The 22,766-nt window shown below is 34.6% G+C and overlaps 1 protein-coding gene across 3 annotated transcripts in view; it reads right to left on the bottom strand.

The window, feature by feature from the left end:
- Positions 1 to 22,766, bottom strand: part of TLL1 (tolloid like 1) — a 236,441-nt gene that overhangs the window by 77,289 nt on the left and 136,386 nt on the right. Inside the window, exons 7-8 of one of the 3 annotated variants that reach the window (XM_021101281.2) lie at positions 20,440 to 20,545; positions 7,768 to 7,892 (exon numbers count right to left, since the gene is read on the bottom strand). In XM_021101281.2, coding sequence (XP_020956940.1) covers positions 7,768 to 7,892; positions 20,440 to 20,545 — 231 coding nt within the window. Of the gene's footprint in view, positions 1 to 7,735; positions 7,893 to 20,426; positions 20,546 to 22,766 lie in introns of all 3 variants that reach the window. The other 2 variants (XM_084973891.1, XM_084973892.1) reach the window with 2 other exon arrangements.

Below are 22,766 nucleotides of genomic sequence, written 5' to 3' on the forward strand. Positions count from 1 at the left end.
AACATATTGCAAACTGACAGTAATCAAGAGTATGGTGCTGGCATAAGGAGACCAATGGGACAGAATGAAGAGACAAAAATATATCCACACCTAAACAGTAAAGTGGGATATTCAACAAGAGTGCCAAACCTACACAGTGGGGAAAGAATAGTTTCTAGATATAAACATATAAAAGAATAAAGTTAGACCCTTATCTTTCACTACACACAAAAATCAACTCAAAATGGATTGAAGACTTACATAACACCCTAAATTGTAAAATTCCTAGAAGAAAAAAAATAGGTGAAAAGCTTTATAAATGTAGGCTTGGCAATGGTTTCTTGGATTTGAAATAGCACAAGCAAAAAAAGCAAAAAAAGACAAGTGGGACTACATCAAAGTAAAAAGTTTTGTGCAAAAAAATAATACTAATACAGGAGTTCCCTGCTGTGGTGCTATGGGTTAATAGTCTGGTTTGTCTTTTACCCAGTGTAGCGGGTTAAAGGATGCAGTGTTGCTGCTTCTGCAGCTCACATTCATTCCCTGGCCACGGAACCCACATGTGTTGAGGGTGCAGCTGAGTGAAAAATAAATAAATAAATAAAAAGCCTTGTTCAGCAAAGGAAACAATCAATGACATGAAAGCCAGTCTTTGAAATGGAAGAAATCATTTGCAAATCATACATTTCATGTGGGATTAGTATCCAAAATAGATAAAGAACTCCTACAACTCAATAATAACAAAACAAAACAAAACAAACAACCAAATTTTAAAATGAGCAAAGGACCTGAACAGACATTTCAAAGAAGACATACAAATGGCCAACAGAAATGTGAAAAAAATGCTCAACATCATTAATAACCAGGGAAGTGCATATCAAAACCAAAATGAGATATCACCTGTTAGGATGGCCATTACCCAAACAAACAAACAAACAAAACAGGAAATAACAAGTATTGGTGAGGATATGGAGAAATTGAAACAAGTTTGCACTGTTGGTAGGAATGTAAAATGGTGCAGTCACTGTGGAAAACAGCATTGAGTTTCCACAGAAATTATAAAAAGAACTACCAAATGGTCCAGCAATTCCACTTCTGGATATTGATCAAAAAGAACTGAAAACAGAATCTTGAAGAAATATATATATACTCATATATTCATTGAAACTTTATTCAGAGTAACCAGGAGATAGAAACAACCTAAATGTCCACTGACAGATGAATGAATAAAGAAAATGTGGTATATACATACAGTAGAATATTATTAAGCTTAAAACAGAAAGAAATCTGCTATGTGCTACAACATAGATGAATCTTGAGGACACTATTCTAAGGGAAATAAGTCAGTCATACATAGAAGGACAAATATTGCATGAGGTTTCTAAAGTCATCAAACACACAGAGGTGGAAAGTAAAATAGTGGTTGGGAGGAGGGGAAAGGGAGTTGGTCTTCAATAGGTATAGAGGTTCAGTCATGCAAGATGAAAAAGTTCTAGAGGTCTGCTGTATGATATGCATATGATTAACAGTACTGTAATTAAAAGTGTGTTAACAAGATAGGTCTCGTTATGAGTGTTAATTAAAATAAATTAATCATTAAAAATTAAACTTCTAAATGCTTTATCATATGATCCATCTCATTTTTGCATCGACTCTTATGTATTTTTTTTCTTCTAAGATAAAAAATTGTGTATGAATTGTACAAATGCTAGTTGGATTGTGTGTGGCTAAGTAATTATCACAAATTCTTGTGTTTTTAATAATATGGTTAAATTTACAGCTAACTGTATATTTGCATCGACAAATATTTTACCAGCAAATGTCTATGTTATCTAATAAATATCAAAGGTTGAGAACTATTTCTCCATATTCTGTAAGAACACATTTACAATTTTACTAACTCTAAAGAAAACATACACTAACTTATATCAAATTAATCTCTTCCCAAAGGATCTTTTATTTATCTCTATATTTATTTTATTACAATTGATTTAGTGTTCTGCCAATTTCTGCTGTACAGCAAAGTGATGCAGTTATACATACACACACACACGTATATATACACACATTCTTTTCCTCACGTTATTCTCCATCATGTTCCATCACAAGTGATCAGATATAGTTCCCTGTGCTATACAGCAGGATCTCATTGCTTATCCACTCCAAATGCAATAGTTTGCATCTACTAACACCAAACTCCTAGTCCATGCAATCCCTCCCCCTCCCCAGGGCAACCGCAAGTCTGTTTTCCATGCCCATGAGTTTCTTTTCTATAGACAGGTTCATTTGTACCATATATTAGATCCCAGATATAAGTGATATCATATGGTATTTGTCTTTCTCTTCTGACTTACTTCATTCAGTATGAGAGTCTCTAGTTCCATCCATATTTCTGCAAATGGCATTATTTTGTTCTTTTCTATGATTGAGTGATATCCCATTGTATATAAGTGTCACGTCTTCTTAATCCAGTCATCTGTTGATGGACATTTAGCTTGTTTCCATGTCTTGACTATTGTGAATAGTACTGCAATGAACTTAGGGGTGCATGTATCTATTTCAAAGAAAGTTTTGTAAGATTTATGCTGAGAAGTGGGATTGCTGAATCATATGGATATGTAATTAACTTTTTCTTACATCTATGGCTCCCTTGAACTTTTATTTGTAATAAATAAGATATAGGTTTAAATGATTTTAAGATAAGGAATGTTAAAAGGAATCCTAAATTATCTGAGTTGTAATGGTTAGATTAATTTACTGATTTTATTTTTTATTTTTATGGCCCCGCCTGTGGCACACTGAAGTATTTTAAAATATATTTCAATAGTAACTGCCTAGCCAAGTCTGATTCATTCATTTCTTTGGCCACGCCTATAGCATGTGGAATTTTGTGGCCAAGGATCAAATCCGCACGATGGCGGCGACCCAAGCCACAGCAGTGACACCAGATTCTTAACCTACTCCTGAGTCATCCTTTAAGAGGAAGCACAAATACCAACTCCAAGAAGACTTCTTCCTCCAGAGTGTGCTCATTGTAGGCAACTCTCTCAGAACTGCTTTAGCATCCTTGCCTGAAAAGATTTTCTTCCTCGATAAGTGATATTATTTATATAATCCAACAGATGATTGGCTATTTATGTGTATCATCTGTGTTTTCTTCTCTGTGATTATAACATCTGGTACAGTGCCTTTCACAAATTAAAGCAACTATTTCATTCCTACAGGAACCACCTATTGTGCACCTAATTTATAGCTGATTCAGAATATCATGAGGGAAAAGCCCAGTGGCAGTCCTAAAGAATCTTATACTCTAATGTGGAAAATGAGAAGTAAATTGATGATTATAAGATTAAGACATAAAAGCTACAATAATATAAGACATTTACAACCATGGGTGTCCCAGGAAACCAGGGAGTTTTTAAGTAGGAGGTTACACAGGAGAGAAATCCTGAATATGAGTTAAGATTTAGCCAGGGAGGCAGTTATGAGTTTCTTGTCTGGAAGAGGAGACAGAAGGCAAGCATACTTTAGTGTCAGGACTGAATGAAATAGAGGTGAGAAACTAGGCTGTTAAGGGAAATACATAAAGAAGAGGCTGAAGGAAGAGACAAGGAAAAATCTTGAAGGTGACATTGAAAAGGAAATCACACTTTATCCTAAAATAAGCAGAGTAAGATTTGCATATTAAGAAGTTCCTTGAAGAGCAGTGTAGCCATAGAACTAAAGAGATGTAAGAATGGAGGGAATAGGTCAACTGGGAAGCATTGTAGCAATCCAGACACAGTGAGGATCCCTGGCCTAGAGGATTCACTTCAAAAATGTGAGATACCCAGGACTACCTAGTAGCTGGTGGGAGTGCAGTGGGTGAGGGGTGGGGGGGATAGACCATGATGGAAGGTAATATAAGAAAGAGAATGTATGCATATATGTGATTGGGTCACTTTGCTGTACAGCAGAAATTGGCATAACATTGAAAATCAATTACACTTAAAAAAAACCTCATATTAATTTTAAAAATAAATTTAATAAAACAAGTGTTTAAAAAGTTTCTAGTATTCAAATTCCATGCACATTGAAACTGGTCTTCCATTCCTACAACCTCCACACAGATGTGCATCCATAGACATGGATATTCTATACATATACCGTATGTTTAACAATACTTCATTTTTTTCTTTTTAGGGCTGCACCCATGGCATATGGAGGTTCCCAAGTCAGGGGTCCAATTGGAGCTACAGCTGCCGACCTATGCCACAGCCACAGCAACACAGGATCCGAGCCGCATCTGCGACCTACACCACAGCTCATGGCAATGCCAGATCCTTAACTCACTGAATGAGGCCAGGGATCGAACCCACAACCTCATCGTTCCTATTCAGATTCATCTCCGCGGTGCCATGACAGAAACTCCTAACAACACTCTTAAATTTGTGAACATAAATTTTATGTGTGTTCATGGGTAAATACAATACACTTTTATATAACAAAGAAGATTCTAATCCTCAGAAACCATTATTTTTAGATATCGATTTACTTTATATTTTTCCTAATTTTATTATATTACTTGATATTTAATTAAAGAAAATTTACTCAGAGAATATTAAGATTGACAGTCGGTATAAGTATTAAGTAGTTATAAGCCAAAGATCATGGGACTATATAAAAAACTATTTTAAGAGAAAATGCAAATAAAGACCAGAGACTGTATCAGGAGAGAAGTTAAATTTGAGCAGTTTAGAAATAGAAAGGGAAAGTAATCCTAAATTTAAATTAAATAAGAGGAGAATATATTTAAAAAACAAGAGCCACAAGAGAAAGAAGGTCCCAAAAAGAGAGAGAGCAAGAGAACAAATGAATCATTTATAAAGAGAAGAAGACACACCACTGACACACCCCAGAGAGGATCTCTTTCACCAGAAGACTGCTGAGTGCTGGGATAAAGGGAAGATGAAGGCTATCCTCTGCCTTAGGTGGATATTCTTGTGCTAACAGCATGTAGGGTGCAAGCGATGATAATGCCAGGTAAGTGGGTATCCTTTCAGATGCCTTAATGGTAGGAAAGCTTGGAAGCCTTTGGAGGGGCACAGGATTGGTTCTTGGACAGCAGTGTCAAGACATCTATTCAATCTCAGGGTTGAGCAGCGTCCTTCCCTTTCCCTTCCTGTTTCCCCCCTGGGTGTGTGCTCTGGAGATCAATGACTGCGTCTTAGATCAGTGGAGCGCCAGGGCTGTAAAGGATCATATCCCTTCTTCACATAATAATGTGCAGGGAGACTTCCCTTGCTTGCTTCTAAAAGTAAGAACAAGAAGTGGCAATGAAAACAATTCTAAACTGAAAGAAACTTTTCCTCATCCCCCTCATGCTAAAAACACAACTCTATTTCTGTATGGAGCATTTTCATGATGCATATACACTGTACAATAAGTAATTGAGTTTTCACACAGAAATCTAATTTACATTTTTGGCACATATATATATATATATATATATATATATATATATATATATACTACAATGGGTTACAAATTCTTTATCTTCTACAAAGACCCACAAAAATACCAGTTTATACTGTTTTAAGGGAATTGAAACATATACATTTTTAATGTTGTTCATCTTCCAGTTGATAAACACAACAGTATTTGCAGTTGGCCAACTATTACCTGCCTATCAGAAACTAGCCTTTTGAGACTCAGGGCCCAACTTAACAAGCCTTATCCTTGTATATCTTAGTGTGAATCAGGTCAGTATTCTTTTCAAAATTAAACTCTATGAAATAGTTCTATAAAATACAGATCTATAATAGAGTTTTGAGCATAAACCCATAAAGAGTAAAATGTTGGAGTAAAAACTAGCCAAATACCTCTGATTGACCTTGTTCATCAGAAATTTCTAACAAAAGAAAACAATAATGTCCATTGGCAGATGAATGGATTAAAACATGGTACATAAATGAAAAGGAATACTACTCAGCCATAAAGTGAATGAAATAATGCCATCTGCAGAAACAAAGATGCAACTAGAGAGTCTCATACTAAGTAAGTCAGAAATACAAAGACAATTACCATATGATATCACTTATATATGGAATCTAAAATATGTCACAAATGAACCTACCTACAAAACAGAAACATACGGACATAGAGAACAGACTTGTGGTTGACAAAGGGGACAAGGAAGTGAGATGGATAGGGAGTTTGCAGGTTAACAGATGCAAACTATTCATTCAGAATAGATAAGCAGTGAGGTCCTATTGTACAGCATAGGGAACTATATCTAGTCTCTTGGAATAGACCATGATGGAAGATAATATAAGAAAGGATACATATATGACTAGGTCATTTTGCTGTGTATCAGGAATTGATACAACATTGTAAATCAACTATAATCTAATAAAAATATAAAAAGAAGTAGACAGTGGAAATATATAAACAAAACAAAAAGAAAACCAGACATACTCCAAAGGAATATGCAGTTTTATAACCCTCTCATCTCTGTATTAAAAATAAAATATACTAGATCTTAATTCATAAACCCTTACTGTCTTTCTAGGTGATCTATCAATATCAATGACCAGATCAATGAGTTACATGTCATCATCCATATTGAATTATGAAATTCCTAGACGTTTCCTGAGTTTATTCGACCAAGTCACTTTTTTTTCGGCTTGCACTTGAGTGTTAATTTGCACAGTAAGAGAGTTTTATACTATATGTCAAGGAGCAAATATCACATTTTTGTGAATGACTCAGTGAGCCCTCTTCTGTATTCTATAAAGGAATTTCCTGGACTAATATAAATAATCACAGTAAATTTACTTACTATAACTTTTCATAATCAAATATATATGAAATTTTAAGCATCAGAATCTATGTAAAACTTCAATGATTAATATACCCATCGTATCTCTGAATGTATGTAGAAATTATTAGAATAGCATCCAATTAAAACTTTTATAGTCATTTTACCACTTGTGATCTTAGTATATGGAATAATATTTCTAAAAGTGAATTCTATAGGTAAGTATTAGGTAAAAAGAGGTTTCCATGGGTAAAAAAAAAAAAATCTGAGAAAGCCGTGTTAAGCAAGTTAGGCATATATCTTTGACATGGGCTATTCCAAAGTATGTTGAGTGTACAGGAGGTGCACTGGGTATGCAGTATTTCCAATTTGAAAGCAGACTCTTTTCCTTCTTGGGCCAGCAGGGTATTAGTGTTCCCTTGGAACACTATTATTGAGCATTTCTTTAATCTTTTTTCACAACTTTATCTAGTAGCAAACATACAATAATTCATTAACAGCATAGTTAGAACTTTTTTTTTGCAACAAATTTATAAATCTCACCTAATAAAATTTAAATTTATATACTGGTAATGATAGCACTTGCAAGAAAAGATCATTCAGGAATCAGTTCTGAAGTTGAAATAAAGAATTTTTTTATGTTGACAAGGAAACTCATCATTTGAATATGAAACCATGCCACTATTTAATAACAACTATAAAACAACCATGTTTTCTTACTCTTTTACTCATTAAATTAAAATAAATAAATAAATAAATAAAAGCTTATTATCTCTGTTCTTGATTTCTAACAATATGTTTTAATTATAGCAATGGGTGTCCTGGAGTTCTCTCCTATTACACTTTGTGATTAGTGACTTTGAACTGAATATGTTAGTCACTTGGCAGTATGGAGAGAGACAAGTAAACAATGGAGTAAACTGTGGCTTATTCATCTGGAAGAGCACTATCAGGCACAATTATGCTTCTAAGTTTGGATGGCATAATACCTGGACATCTATACAGCTTTCTTGCCTGTGCAATATCTCCTTTGCTTAAACGGGTTCGTTGACCAATTGCTGGACGTATGCCATTATCATCACGAGAGGGGAGAATGGTATCCAGAAACATCCCCCTGAAGAAAATGAGAAGCAAGCAACACATAAGTCACCAAATTAAGACACATGCATTCCTTACAAATATAAGGTTATTTTTTTCTAATACATATCAAAGAGAAATACACCAATGTTGATATTTAAACAATGTGCCAGGCTTTCACAAGACTTTCATCAAAGTAGAAAAAAAATGTATGTTAAATGTGTATGGCTAGCATAAAGTCAATGGTGACATTCACTTTTTATTTAAAAGTATATGTTTCTTGGGTGGGGGGATGTGCTTGGGCTATGGGATGGAAATCCTGTGAAACTGGATTGTTATGATCATTATACAACTACAGATGTGATAAATTCATTTGAGTAATTAAAAAATAAATAAAATAAAATAAAATTTTAAAAAGTATATGTTTCTTAAAAATCTAAAATTGTATATAGTCTCACATCAAGTGTTTGTTTTGGTCTCTCAAGATCTAAAAGTACTTAACTTACCAAGTTGCTAATCAATTCTTCCTAATAGAGATCTGTTTTCTTAAGGACAGTTTATAATACAATATGTTTTAGATGATTAAAATTGTAAAAGCCCAACAAAATATATATGTTAATATTTTTGAATTAAACTACTAATTTAATTTAAATATTTTAGAGGTTCAAAGATTTTAATATATGTTAAAACAAGAAAAGAACAAGACTGTCAAATTTTAGGACAGTTTAGATCAAAATAATTTTTGGACACACACACATATACACATACAAGCACACATGTGTACATACAGTATAAAAACTTCATGGTAAAACTAATAAGCAAAAAAGCCTGAGCAATGCCCTAATTGCCTAAGCTACAGACACTGAGTTGTTTATCACAACTCAACTCAAGGTTGTGATAGAAACTTGCTATTTTTCTTTATATGCACTACTAAAAATTCGGAATATAATGCACTAAAGATACAATCTAATTTTGTAAGAAATAGCAACATTTATAGCTCTAAAGAAACTGCTGAGCTTAAAGGACGAATGGATGGGGAGACAGACTAGTGGAAATCACTGATGCAGAAGAGAAAAGAGAAAAAAGATTAAAAAGAAATGAAAAGAGCCTGAGAACTCTGGGACAATGTTAAATGCACCAATTTAACATTGGTTAAATTATAAATTATAGGGGTGCCAGAAGGAGAAGAGAGAGAGAGAAAGGGACAGAAACAGTATTTGAAGAGATAATAGCCCAAAACTTCCCTAACATGGGAAAGGGACCACTCACTCAAATCCAGGAAGCACAAGGAATACCATATAAGATAAATGCAAGGAGGAACCTTGAGACATATATTAATCAAACTGATCAAAATTAAAGACAAAGAGAAATATTGAAAGCAGCCATAGAAAAGAAACAAATAACATACAAGAGAACCCCAATAAGGACATTGGCAGATTTTTCAGCAGAAACTCTGCAGGCCAGAAGGGAGTGGCATGACATATTAACGTGATGAAAGGAAAAATCCTCCAACCAAGATTACTCTACCTAGCAAGAGTCTCATTCAGATTTGAAGGAGAAATCTCCTTCAAATTTACAGATAAGTGAAAGTTAAGAGAATTCAGCCACTCTAAACCAGCTCTACAACAAATACTAAAGGAACTTCTCTAGGCAGCAAAGAAAAGGCCACAACTAGAAACAAGAATACCACAAATGACAAGGCTCACCAGTAAAGACAAATATATAGTAAAAACAGGCAGTCTATCCATGCAGAATTATGCTACCCAAATCAGAAAGTGTGAGAAGAGGAGGACACAAATGCAGGACACTGGAGATGTATATGCAATTAAGAGACCAACAACTTAAAACAATCTCATTTATATAGACTCCTATATAAAAACTTCAGGGCAACTGCAAACCAAAAATTTATACTTGATACACAAACAAATAAGAAAAATCAACTCAAATACAACACTAAATAATTTCGCCAAACCATAGGAGGAGAGAACAAGAGAAGAAGGGAAGAAAAAAGAGCAACAAAAACAAATCAAAAATAGTTAATAAAATGGCAATAAGAACATACATATCAATAATTACCTTAAATGTAAATGGACTAAATGCCCCAACCAAAAGACATAGACTGGCTGAATGGCTACAAAACAAATTCCATATATACTATCTTAAAGATACCCACTTCACATCTAGGGGCACATACAAACTGAAAGTGAGAGCATGGTAGAAAATACTCCATGAATATGGGAATCAAAAGAAAGCTTGAGTAGCAATACTCATATCAGACAAAATAGATCTTAAAATAAAGAATATTATATGAGACAAAGAAGGACATTACATAATGATCAAAGGATCAATCCAAGAAGCTATAACAATTGTAAATATATATGCACCCAGCATAGGATCACGTCAATATATAAGGCAACTGCAAACAACCTTAAGAGGAGAAATTGACAATAACACAATAATAGCAGGGGACCTTAACACCACACTTACAGCAATGGACAGATCATCCAGACAGAAAATCAACGAGAACACAGGTCCTGCATGAAGCATTAGACCAGATGGAACTAATGTATATTTATAGGACATTCCATCCCAAAGCAGCAGAATACACATTCTTCTCAAGTGCCCATGGAACATTGTTTAGGATTGATTATGTTCCGGGTCACAAATTAAGTCTCAGTAACTTTAAGAAAACAAATCATATCAAGCATCTTTCCTGACTACAACGCTATATGGCTGGAAATCAAAAACAAGAAAAAAACTGCAAAAAAACACAAACACGTGGAGACTAAACAACACGCTACTTAACAACCAATGGATCATGGAAGAAATCAAAGAAGAAATTTAAAAAAATGTGTAGACGCAAATGACAAGAAAGATACAACACTCCAAAACCTATGGGATGCAACAAAAGGAGTTCTAATAGGAAAGTTTATAGCAATACACACCTCCCTCAGGAAACAAGAAAAAGCTCAAATAAACAATATAACTTTACATCTAAAGCTACCAGAGAGAGAAGAACAGATAAGACTTAAAGTTAACAGATGGAAAGAAATCATAAAGATCAATGCAGAAATCAATGAAATAGAAATGAAGAAAACCCATGAAAAGATAAATGAAACTAAAAGCTGGTTCTTTGAAAAGATCAACAAAAGTATAAACCCTTAGCTAGACTTACCAAGAAAAAAACAGAGAGGACTCAAATCAATAAAATTAGAAATGAAAAAGGATAAGTTACAATGGACATCACAGAAATACAGAGGATCATAAGAGACTACTGTAAGGAATCATATGCCAATAAAACAGAAAACGTAGAAGAAATGAACAAATTCTTAGAAAAGTACAATCTTCCAAGACTAAACGAAGATGAAATAGAAAAGATGAATGAACCAGTTGCAAGTACTGAAATTGAAACTGTGATTTAAAAACTTCCAACAAGCAAAAGTCCAGGACCAGATGGCTTCACAGGCAAATTCTATCAAACATTTAGAGAAGAGATATGAAAACCAGAAAAATACCACAAAAAAAGAAAAATTACAGGCCAATTTCACTGATGACCATAGATGCCAAAATCCTTAACAAAATACTAGCAAACAGAATCCAACAATACATTAAAAGGATTGTATATCATGATCAAGTGGGATTTATCGCTGGGATGCAAGGATAATTCAAAATCTGCAAATCAGTCAGCTTGATACACCATATTAACAAATTGAAGAATAAAAACCATATGATTCTCTCAAAAGATGCTGAAAAAGCCTTTGACAAAATCCAACACCCATTTCTGATAAAAACCCTTCAGAAAGTGAGTATAAAAGGAACTACCCCTCAACATAATAAAGGCTATATATGTCAAACCCAGAGCTAACATCATTCTCAATGGTGAAAAGTTGAAAGAATTCCTGCTGAGATCAGGAACAAGACAAGGATGTCTGCTCTTGCCACTACTATTCAACATAGTTTTGGAAGTCCTAGCCAGGGCAATCAGAGAAGCAAAAGAAATAAAATCAATCCAAGTTGGAAAGGAAGAAGTAAACCTATCACTATCTGTGGATGCCATCATACTATACCTAGAGGATCCTAAAGACTCTATCAGAAAACTACTAGACCTCTTCAATGAATTCGGTGAAGTTGCAGGATACAAAGTTAATACACAGAAATCAACTGCATTTCTATATACTAACAGTGACAGATCAGAAACAGAAATTAGGGAAGCAATGTCATTTACCGTCACATCAAAAAGGATAAAATACTTAGGAATAAACCTACCTAAAGAGACAACAGAACTTTACTCTGAGAACTATAAGACACTGATGAAAGAAACCAAAGATGACACAAACAGATGGAAAGACATACCATGCTCTTGGACTGGAAGAGTCAATATTATCAAAATGACTATACTACCCAAGGCAATCTACAGATTCAATGCAATCCCTATCAAATTACCAAGGACATTTCTCACTGAACTAGAACAAAATATTTTAAAGTTTGTTTGGAAGCACAGAAGACCCAGAATAGACAAAGACATGCCAAAAAAGGAAAATGGAGCTGGAGGAATCAGGTTACCTGACTTAAGACTATACTATAAAGCTATAGTCATCAAAACTATACAGGACTGGCACAAAGACAGAAATATAGATCAGTGGAACAGGATAGAAAGCCCAGAATTCAATCCACGCACCTATAGTCAACTAATCTATGACAAAGGAGGTAAGAATATACAATGGAGAAAAGACAACTGCTTCAACAAGTGGTACTGAGAAACTGGACAGCCACATGTAAAAGAATGAAATTAGAACACTTCCTAACACCATACACAAAAATAAACTCAACATGGATTAAAGACCTAAATATAAGACCAGATACTATAAAACTCTTAGAGGAAAACATAGGCGAAACACTCTTTGACATAAACCATAGCAACATCTTCTCAGATCCATCTCCTAGAGTAATGACAATAAAAAGAAAAATAAACAAATGGGGCTTAATTAAACTTAAAAGTTTCTGCACAGCAAAGGAAACCCTAAACAAAATGAAAAGACAACCCACAGAATGGGAGAAAATATTTGCAAATGAAGTGACTGACAAGGGATTAATCTCCAAAATTTATAAACACCTTCTGCAGCTCAATACTAAAAAAAAACAAACAACCCATCAAAAACGGGCAGAAGATTTAAACAGACAACTCTCCAAAGAAGACATACAGATGGCCAAAAAAAAAAAAAGAGATGAAAATATGTTCAACATCACTCATTATTAGAGAAATGAAAATGCAAATCAAAACAACCAGGAGGTACCACCTTACCTTGGGCATAAAGGCCATCATCAATATGTCTACAAACAATAAATGCTAGAGAGGGTGTGGAGAAAGGGAACCCTGTTACACTGTTGGTGGGAATGCAAATTGGTGCAACCACTGTGGAAAACAGTATGGAGATGCCTCAGAAAACTAAAAATAGAATGACCATTTGATCCAGCAATCCCACTCCTGTCATCTATCCAGAGAAAACCACGACTCAAAAAGGTACATGTACTCTAATGTTCATTGCAGCACTATATACAATAGCCAAGACACAGAAACAACCTAAATGTCCATTGACAGAGCAGTGGATAAAGAAGATGTGGTACATCGGAGTTCCCGTCATGGCGCAGTGGTTAACGAATCTGACTAGGAACCATGAGGTTGCGGGTTCGGTCCCTGCCCTTGCTCAGTGGGTTAACGATCCGGCGTTGCCGTGAGCTGTGGTGTAGGTCGCAGATGCGGCTCGGATCCCGCGTTGCTGTGGCTCTGGCGTAGGCCGGTGGCTACAGCTCTGATTCAACCCCTAGCCTGGGAACCTCCATATGCCGCGGGAGCGGCCCAAGAAATAGCAACAACAACAACAAAAAGACAAAAGACAAAAAAAAAAAAAAAAAAAAAAAAAGAAAAGAAAAAAAAAAAAGAAGATGTGGTACATGAATGCAATGGAATATTACTCAGCTACTAAAAGGAAAGAAATAATGGCATTTGCAGCAACATGGATGAACCTAGAAATTATCATGCTGAGTGAAGTTAGCCAGATGGTGAGACACCAACATTATATGATATCACTTACATGTGAAATCTAAAAAAAAGGACGCAATGAACTTCTTTGCAGAAGAGATACTGACTCACAGACTTTGAAAAACTTATGATTTCCAAATGAGACAGGTTGATGTGGTGGGGGGGGAATATGCCTGCAGTTAGGGACAGAAATGGTATAAAACTGGGTTCTGATGATTGTTGTACAACTATAAATGTAATAAAATTCATTGAGTAATTAAAAAAAAACAGATATTTATTGAGCGTTGCTATAGCCCTGGATTTATAACAGTAAGTAAAAGAAACAAAAATCCTCCTCTTAGATTCTCACATTCTAATAGAAGGAGAAAGTCATTAAACAAGAGCTTAATGACAGGTACTATGGAGAAAAATAAGGAAGAGAAGATGAATATTGATTATCCACTGATAGGAGAGCTTTTAAAAGAGTGATCAAAGGAAAATGCCTTTGGAGTTTGACATTTTAGCCAAACATGAAGGTGAGGAAAATGTGGGTAACTGTGAATAGAGAGTCCCAGAGAGAAACAATTAAAGAAACACAACCACCCTGAGACGGGATACCCCTCAAGTGTTTGAGTGCCACAGAGTTTTAGCCTGAGGAAAACTCTTAATATGTGGATAATGGTAAAAAAAGGCATGACACGACCCATGAGTAATTTATAACTAAGCATCCTAACTGCTAGGTAAGGGTAGTGGGTAGAGATCTTTCGATAAAACCCGGGAAACTCAAATAGAGATTGGAACTCTGAAGCCAAATCTAAGTCTCTGCAAAACTCCAAACTACCTGAGGTGAAGGTAGGAAAAGGGAAAGATTTATGGGAATTGACCATCAAAAGTGAGAGCTTGCAGTGGTTAACGAACCTGACTAGGAACCACGAAGTTGAGGGTTTGATCCCTGCCCTTGCTCAGTGGGTTAAGGATCTTGCATTGCTGTGAGGTGTGGTGTAGGTCACAGACATGGCTCAGATCCCGCATTGTTGTGGCCCTGGCATAGGCCAGCAGCTATAGCTCTGATTCGACTCCTACCTAGCCTGGGAACCTCCATATGCTGCTAGTGTGGCCCTAAAAGACAAAAACACAAAAATACTAAATAAATAAATAAATAAATAAAAGTGAGAGCTTGTATACACTTAATAAGATGTGACTCTGTCTAGGCCAGTGCACTTGAAGAGGATGTTGAGCCATAGGGTAGCATTGAGAAAAGCCATTTTTCCACTTTGCTGCACAAATCAACAGATACATTAAGTAGATAAGTTCAAGTTAATAAACAGTTACAATTTCTGCAGTACTTCTGTACTAATGAAGTATTCATTATTTTCTATTTCTAAAGCATTTTGAAAAGTTTTGTTTTTTTTTTTTCAGTTTTCAAAAAAGATTCAATTTTAAAAGGTCAAGGACACCTTGGAGTAGATACATTCAAACTCAGACAATAGAATGATAACTTTTGGCTTATTCAGTTTATTGAGGCAAACTTCTTTCTATTTATGTGGGAGTCACCCATTCTTTTGATTTTTCTTTGTGGTCATAAAGTTAACAATTCTCTCCCTCCACATTCAGGCCATTAAGCAATGTAAACTCTTCCCAAACATTCTCTCAGACAGACCATAGATGGTGTCACTTACTAATATTCATTTGTTTTACCTACATTAGAAGAGCAAATTAACTATGCTTTTTATAATGCTTCATAAAGTTTCACCATTATTTTATTAATTAGAAATGGGAAGTTCCAGTTTGTGAACATCTACATTACAAATTACTGATACATATAAAGGCTCCATATATACAGTCTTGTTATCCCTACAGTAAGAACTTAAATCTGCTCATGGGCAACACTGATGAAAACAACTAAAACTTTTCTAGACTATCTGGGTTCAGAATAGAAGAAACCATAACACTTCACCTATTTACATTAGCAGAATGAAGGATAACAACCACGTGCTCATCTAATTTTCACCAAAAAAAAGGATGTGACAAAATTTGATACATTTTCATGATAAAAGCACTCAACAAACTGGTAATAGAAGGAAACTATCTCAACATAAAAGGTTATATAAGAAAAGACTACAGCTAACGTTATACTCAACGGTGAAAACCAAAGTTTTCATCTAAGATTAGGAACATGGCAAGGATGTTTGGTCTCATCATTTCTATTCAAAATATTATTGAAAGTCCTAGCCAGGGCACTTATGAGAGTAAAGAATCAAAAGGCATTCAAATTGAAAAGAAAGAAGTCATCTCTGTATGCAAATGACATGATCTTAAATATAGAAAGTCCCAGATAGTCCACCAAAAAACTGTCAGAACTAATAAATGAATTCACCAAAGCAGGAGGATACAAAACCAGAACTCAAAAATCAGTTGCATTTCTATGCAATACATTGAACAATTCAAAAAGGAAGTTGAGAAAACAATTCCATTTCAAATAGTGTCAAGAAAAATAAAATACTTGGGAACAAACCCAACGAAGAGGAAAAAGACTTCTACACTAAAAACTATAAACTATTGTTGAAAGAAATTAACAAAGACACAAATAGAAAAACATTTTATATTTATGAATTGGATGACTTACTTTGTTAAGATGTCCACACTACTCAAAACAATCAACACAAGCCCTATATAAACCCCAATGGCATTTACCGCAGAAAGAGAAAAAAGTTCTAAAATTCATATGTAATCTCCCAGGACCTTGAATAGTCAAAATTTTTTTGCAAAAGAAGAACAAAGTTGGAGAACTCACACTTCCTGATTTCAAAACATATTACAAACCTAAAGTAACTAAAACAGTGTGATATTGTCATAAAGACAGACCTATAGACCAATGAATAGAACAGGAATCCCATAAACACATGTCTATAGTAAATGACTTTTAACAAAGGAATAAAAATAATTCAAAGGGGAAAAGATAGTCTTTACAAGAAATGATGTTGGTAAAACTGGATATTCAAGTGCAAAAGAACAAAGTTATATCCTTATCAAAGCTATATATAACTTAAAAAAATAACTCAAAATAGATTAAAGACCTAAACGTAAAACCACCAAATTATAAAGCTCTTAGAAGAAAACATAGAGGAAACCTTCATAACATTGAAAAAGACAACAACTTCTTGGATATGACACCAAAAGCATAAGCAAAAACAGCAAAAATAGGTAAGTGCATGGCAAAAACAGCAAAATAGGTAAGTGCATTCAATCAACAGAATGAAAAGGAGAGAAAATATTTGCTATATATATTATATATGCGCTCTCTCTCCACACATGACAAGAGGCCAGAATATTCAAAGAAATCCTATGACTCAACAGAAAAATTCAAATAATCTGATTAAAACGTAGGCAGAAGATTTAAATAGATATTTCTTCAAAGATGATATATAAATGACTAAGCATATAAAAAGATGATTAACATTACTAATCATTAGAGAAATGCAAATCAAAACCACAATGAGACATTATGCCATATTTGATAGGATGGCTACTATCAAAAAAATAAAAAAACAAAACAGAGGGAGTTCCTGTCATGGCTCAGTGGTTAATGAACCTGACTAGTATCCATGAGGATGCAAAATCGATCCCTGGCCTTGCTCAGTGAATTAAGGATCCGACTTTGCTGTGAGCTGTGGTATAGGTTGCAGATGTGGCTTGGCTCCTGTGTTGCTGTGACTGTGGTGTAGGCCAGCAGCTATGGCTCCGAATGGACCCCTAGCCTGGGAGCCTCTGTATGCCCATGTGCCGCAGGTGTGGCCCTAAAAAGACAAGAAAGAAAACAGAAAATAACTCATGTTGGTAAGGATATGGAGAAATTGGAACCCTCCTGCACTGTTGCTAGGACTGTAAAATAGTGCAGCTTCTAAGAAAATGTCATTAAGTTTCTTTAAAAAATTAAAAATGGAACTACCACACAATCCAAAAATCCCACTGCTGTGTATATATCCAAAAGAATGGAAAATAGGGTCTGGAAGAGATATTTGCATACCCATGTTCATAGCAGCACTATTCACAGTAGCCAAGAGGTGAAAGCAACTCAGGTGTCCATCAACAAGTGAATGAATAAATAAAATGTGGTATATACATCCAATGGAATATTATTCAGCCTTAAAAAGGAAGGAAATTCTGTTACATGCTACAACATAGATGAACCTCAGGGACTTTATGTTAGGTGAAATAGGCCAGTCACAAAGAGACAAATAACGTTTGATTCTATCTGGTATCTAAAATAACCAAATTCATCAAAACAGAAAGTGGAATGGTGGTTACCAGAGGCTGGGGGGAGAGGAAAGTGGAGAGTTGTTGTTTAGTGGGAATAGGGTTTCGGTTTTGCAAGATGAGAAAGTTCTGGATATTCATTTCAAAATAAGAGTACTAAATTGTACACTTGAAAATATTTAATATGGTAAACTTTATATTGAAGTTTCTTTACCACAATAAAGATAATCATCATCATCATCATCATCATAAAACTTCAAATGCTTTGGAGGTGGTAGCTGGGGACTGTGTCAAATATTTTGTCTTCTTGAAATTTAATTAAAACATATTTATTAATAAATATCTTCCTTAAAATCAGGGGGAAAATGTTAATTAGATCACATTCATAGTAGACATAGTTACTTTCACTTTAGGAATATAAGTTTATTTGAGAAAAGTGAAGAGGAAAATTTTGAAACAATAAGAGAAAATAATAGTGCAAAGATAACTGGCATGCATCACCAAGGTAGGTATAGGGGGTGATAAACCACAAGAGCCTTGGGCCTTATGGAAAAAAGACAATTTAAACACATAAAAGGAGTTTAGGATTGGGCATTGCCATGACCTGTGGTGTAGGTTGCAGAGGTGGCTTGGGTTTGGCATTGCTGTGGCATAGGCTGGAGGCTGTAGCTCTAATTTGACCCCTAGCCGGCTAACTTCCATATGCCGCAGGTGCAGCCTTAAAAAGACAAAAATAAATAAATAGATAGACATGTAAAAGGAGTACAGAATAAAGGAAATATATATATTTCAAATTTGGGTATAGATTCATTGTCTATCAGTGACAGAGAAAATAAACAAATTTTCCACTCTCCAGTTCCAAAGACTCTAAACTTAGTATATTTCTAATTAATATAATTCAACAATATAAGAACATCACTTTGGCCAAACTGGTACCAAGTCCCCATTTTTTACATATTTCTAAGGAAAATTCAATTCCAAGCATTAACCTAAAAACAAATATTCATAACACTTTAATTTCAGGCCAAACTTATGGATGTATATTTGAACAAATATATGTACATTATAAATACTTTAGGTGAAAATAATTTTAAAAATACAGTCAACATCCAATTATTTTACTAACAAAGTTTGGTCTTAAAAAAGCATATTGGAGTTCCCTTTGTGGCGAAGCAGAAATGAATCTGACTAGGAACCACGAGGTTGCAGGTTCAATCCCTGGCCTCACTCAGTGGATTAAGGATCCGGCACTGCCATAAGCTGTGGTGTAGGCTGGCAGCAACAGCTCCAATTAGACCTCTAGTCTGGGAACCTGCATATGCCATGGGTGCGGCCCTAAAAAGACAAAAAGACAAAAAAAAAGGAAAAGAAAAAAGCATAATTTAAAAATGTATCTGAGAAAAATGTATCTAAGTACTAAGAGTTTGTTTACACCCATCTCCACTTTTAGAATTGTTTTTTAAAAGGGAATTAATTTGAATTTTTGTCTTCTTGACTCTGCCTTTACATACAGACATTAGTGAATTGTGAAATGAACACGGTGATAAAAAAGAATGAGTGCAATGGACATATGAGTGTAAAAAGGGCATAAAAATGGGAAAAAGAGATGACTTCAATGGTTTAACAGTTCCAAATTCCTTACCTGGAAATTATTTTCTTGATGACATCTTCTTTATACAGTAAAATAGATCAAAACCTAAATTTATTACACTCTTAAACATTAACATTCAGTCACTAGTGAAATAGTTTAAGGTTAATAAGTGACAAATTCTAAATTATATGAAGTTAAATATCTTCCTAAAATGCTCTCTGAGGATTATATACTATAGCAGTTTTCTATTATAACTAGTATAACAAGCAACAGGAAATACACAATAGAAAACACAAGTCACATAGAGAGTATAACATTGCAACTAAACAACTGAGTTCTCTATTTGATTGAAATGACTAATTTTCATTAACAGCACTTTGCCAATTAATGTGCTGATTGGTAATCACTTTAATTGATTACCAAAATAAATTTATAAATAAATTTATAAATAAATTTATATTTATGATATTAAATAATTTAAGTAAATCATACCCTTTTAATTTTTACTTTGAGTCTATTTATTTCATAGGAAATGTGAAAATGTATTTTTAAAATATCAAATGCCTAGTGTTGGCTATAAATGCCAATCAAGTAATTTTTTGTACTTTATAGCAGCAATATTTGAACATGGTTCTATTCTAACATTAAACCTAGTTTGTGAGGAGCCACACAGAGAAAAGGAATTAAAAGTCAAAAGGTATAACCTGAGACTCCAACCTTGAGAAGGTGTTCCTGGCATAGTGCATAATACTGTCAAAATCATATCTTTCTCCAAGTGAGTTTACTTCTCCAGGCTCCATCTTCAAAAAATTGTATTCTTGACCTAAGAATCAGGCACAGAAAACACTTTAGAAGCATGTTAACAGACAGAAAAGAGCATAGAAGAAAGATTCTGGCTGGTATCTGCTCTCTACTGAACCCTGGTCATCATGTGGTTGTATTTATTCACAAACAGGTACATGCCAAAGGGTATATTCATGCCATTGTGTGCACTTGACTACTGCCCATAAAGAGTAATATTGAATGTCATTAATAATTTCAGCAAAAAAAGGTAGATTACAAAAACATACTTTAGATTTGTTTTCTTGTATACAATTTCACTTTGTCCTAACATTTATTTCTTTAAATTTTCACTGTTATGGGGAGTTTATATCACAGCTCAGTGGGTTAAGAATCTGACAAGAAGATGTGGTTTGATCCCTGGACTTGCTCAATGGATTAAAGATCAGTATGGAAATACCTCAGAAAACTACATATAGACTGAGCATATGACCCAGCAATCCCACTCTTGAGCATATATCCAGACTAAATTTTCCTTGAAAAAGACACATGTACCCACATGTTCATTGCCACACTATTCATAATAACCAAGACATGGAAACAACCTAAATGTCCATCAACAGATGAATGGATTGTTCTTTTTTATGGCTGGAATACTACTCAGCCATAAAAAAGAACAAAATAATGCCATTTGCAGCAACAGGGATGGAACTAGAGACTCTCATACTAAGTGAAGTAAGTCAGAAAGAGAAAGACATACCATATGATATCACTTATATCTGGAATCTAATATATGGCACAAATGAACCTTTCCACAGAAAAGACAATCATGGACTAGGATTACAGACTTGTGGTTGCCAAGGGGGAGGGGGAGAGAGTGGGATGAATTGGGAATTTGGGGTTAATAGTTGTAAATTATTGCCTTTGGAAAGGATAAGCAATGAGATCCTGCTGTATAGCATTGGGAACTATATCTAGTCATATATGATGGAGCATGATAATGTGAGAAAAAATGTATATATGTATGTGTGACTGGGTCACCTCGCTGTACAGTAGAAAATTTTTAGAACACTGTAAAACAGTTATAATGGAAAAATAAAAATCAGTATAAAAAAGAAAAAGAAAAAAAAAGTTCAGGTGTTGCCGCAGTGTAGGTCATAGATGCAGCTTGGATCCTGCGTTGGTGTGGTTGTGGCATAGGCCAGCCGGTGCAGCTGGATTCCACCCCTAGTCCAGGAACTTCCATATACCGCAGGTGTGGCCCTAAAAATAAATAAATAAATTAATTAATTAATTAATTAATTAAAGTAATAAAATAACATTTTACTGTTTTTTATAATATTGTGATTGTAAAAAGTTATATTTTTATGTAATGAGTTTTCCACCTTTCTCTTATAACTATACTTACCAAAGCCAAAGAAATATCTCTCTCTTTGTTTTAGATTCTTTCTATGAAACACTGGGGAAAATATAAAAACAGTATTGTATATATACACAACGTTGCAATCATTTGCTATGTAACTTTGTCATTGAAGATAAAACAACAGCATAAATATCACTCAGAATTGAAATGAGTTCTTTCTGATGAAAAAGAGGCTCTATTTGGAGGGAGGGCTTTTTTGGTCAAGAGAATATGCTTCAAGCTTAATAATTTTTTTTGTACTTTCACATCCGTTATTTTTAACTTCTGGACATCATGTTAATAGATTTCTCAACTGCCCATTTGTGTCTGTATTGTAATATTATTTCTTGAAATATGAAAATAACATAGAGTTAACTATGTAGATCTACATCAATAGTTCCAGAAGCAGAGTGTTTCCTCAGAAAGATTTTAGGTTTCTTGATTCATTTTTCACAATTTCACAGCCAAAGATGGCTGCTTTTATAACTCGTTTGGAAACATCAAAATGTAAAGGTGAGCTGTTTAGGATTCCAAACTCAAGGCTGGAGTTCAAAACAGAACTATTAAGACATTTATATAACTATGTTAATTTTACTCTAACTGACATGTTACTACTACATATGAAAAAAATCACATTAAGAAAAAGATTTCCAGGAGTTCCAATAGTGACTCAGTGTTAATGAACCCGACTAGCATCCATGAGGATGCAGGTTCAATCCCTGGCCCCACTCAGTGGGTTAAGGGTCTGGCACTACCATAAGCTGAGTAGCATAGGTCACAGATGATGCTCGCATCTGGCATTGCTGTGGCTACGGCATAGACCAGCAGCTGCAGCTCCAATTCGATCCCTAGCCTGGGAACT

Source organism: Sus scrofa, chromosome 8, assembly GCF_054392235.1.
Source record: "Sus scrofa isolate SSC_HxYL_T2T_F1_AM1 chromosome 8, Sscrofa_HxYL_maternal_Yorkshire_Landrace_v2.0, whole genome shotgun sequence".
Taxonomy (NCBI): Eukaryota; Metazoa; Chordata; class Mammalia; order Artiodactyla; family Suidae; genus Sus; species Sus scrofa.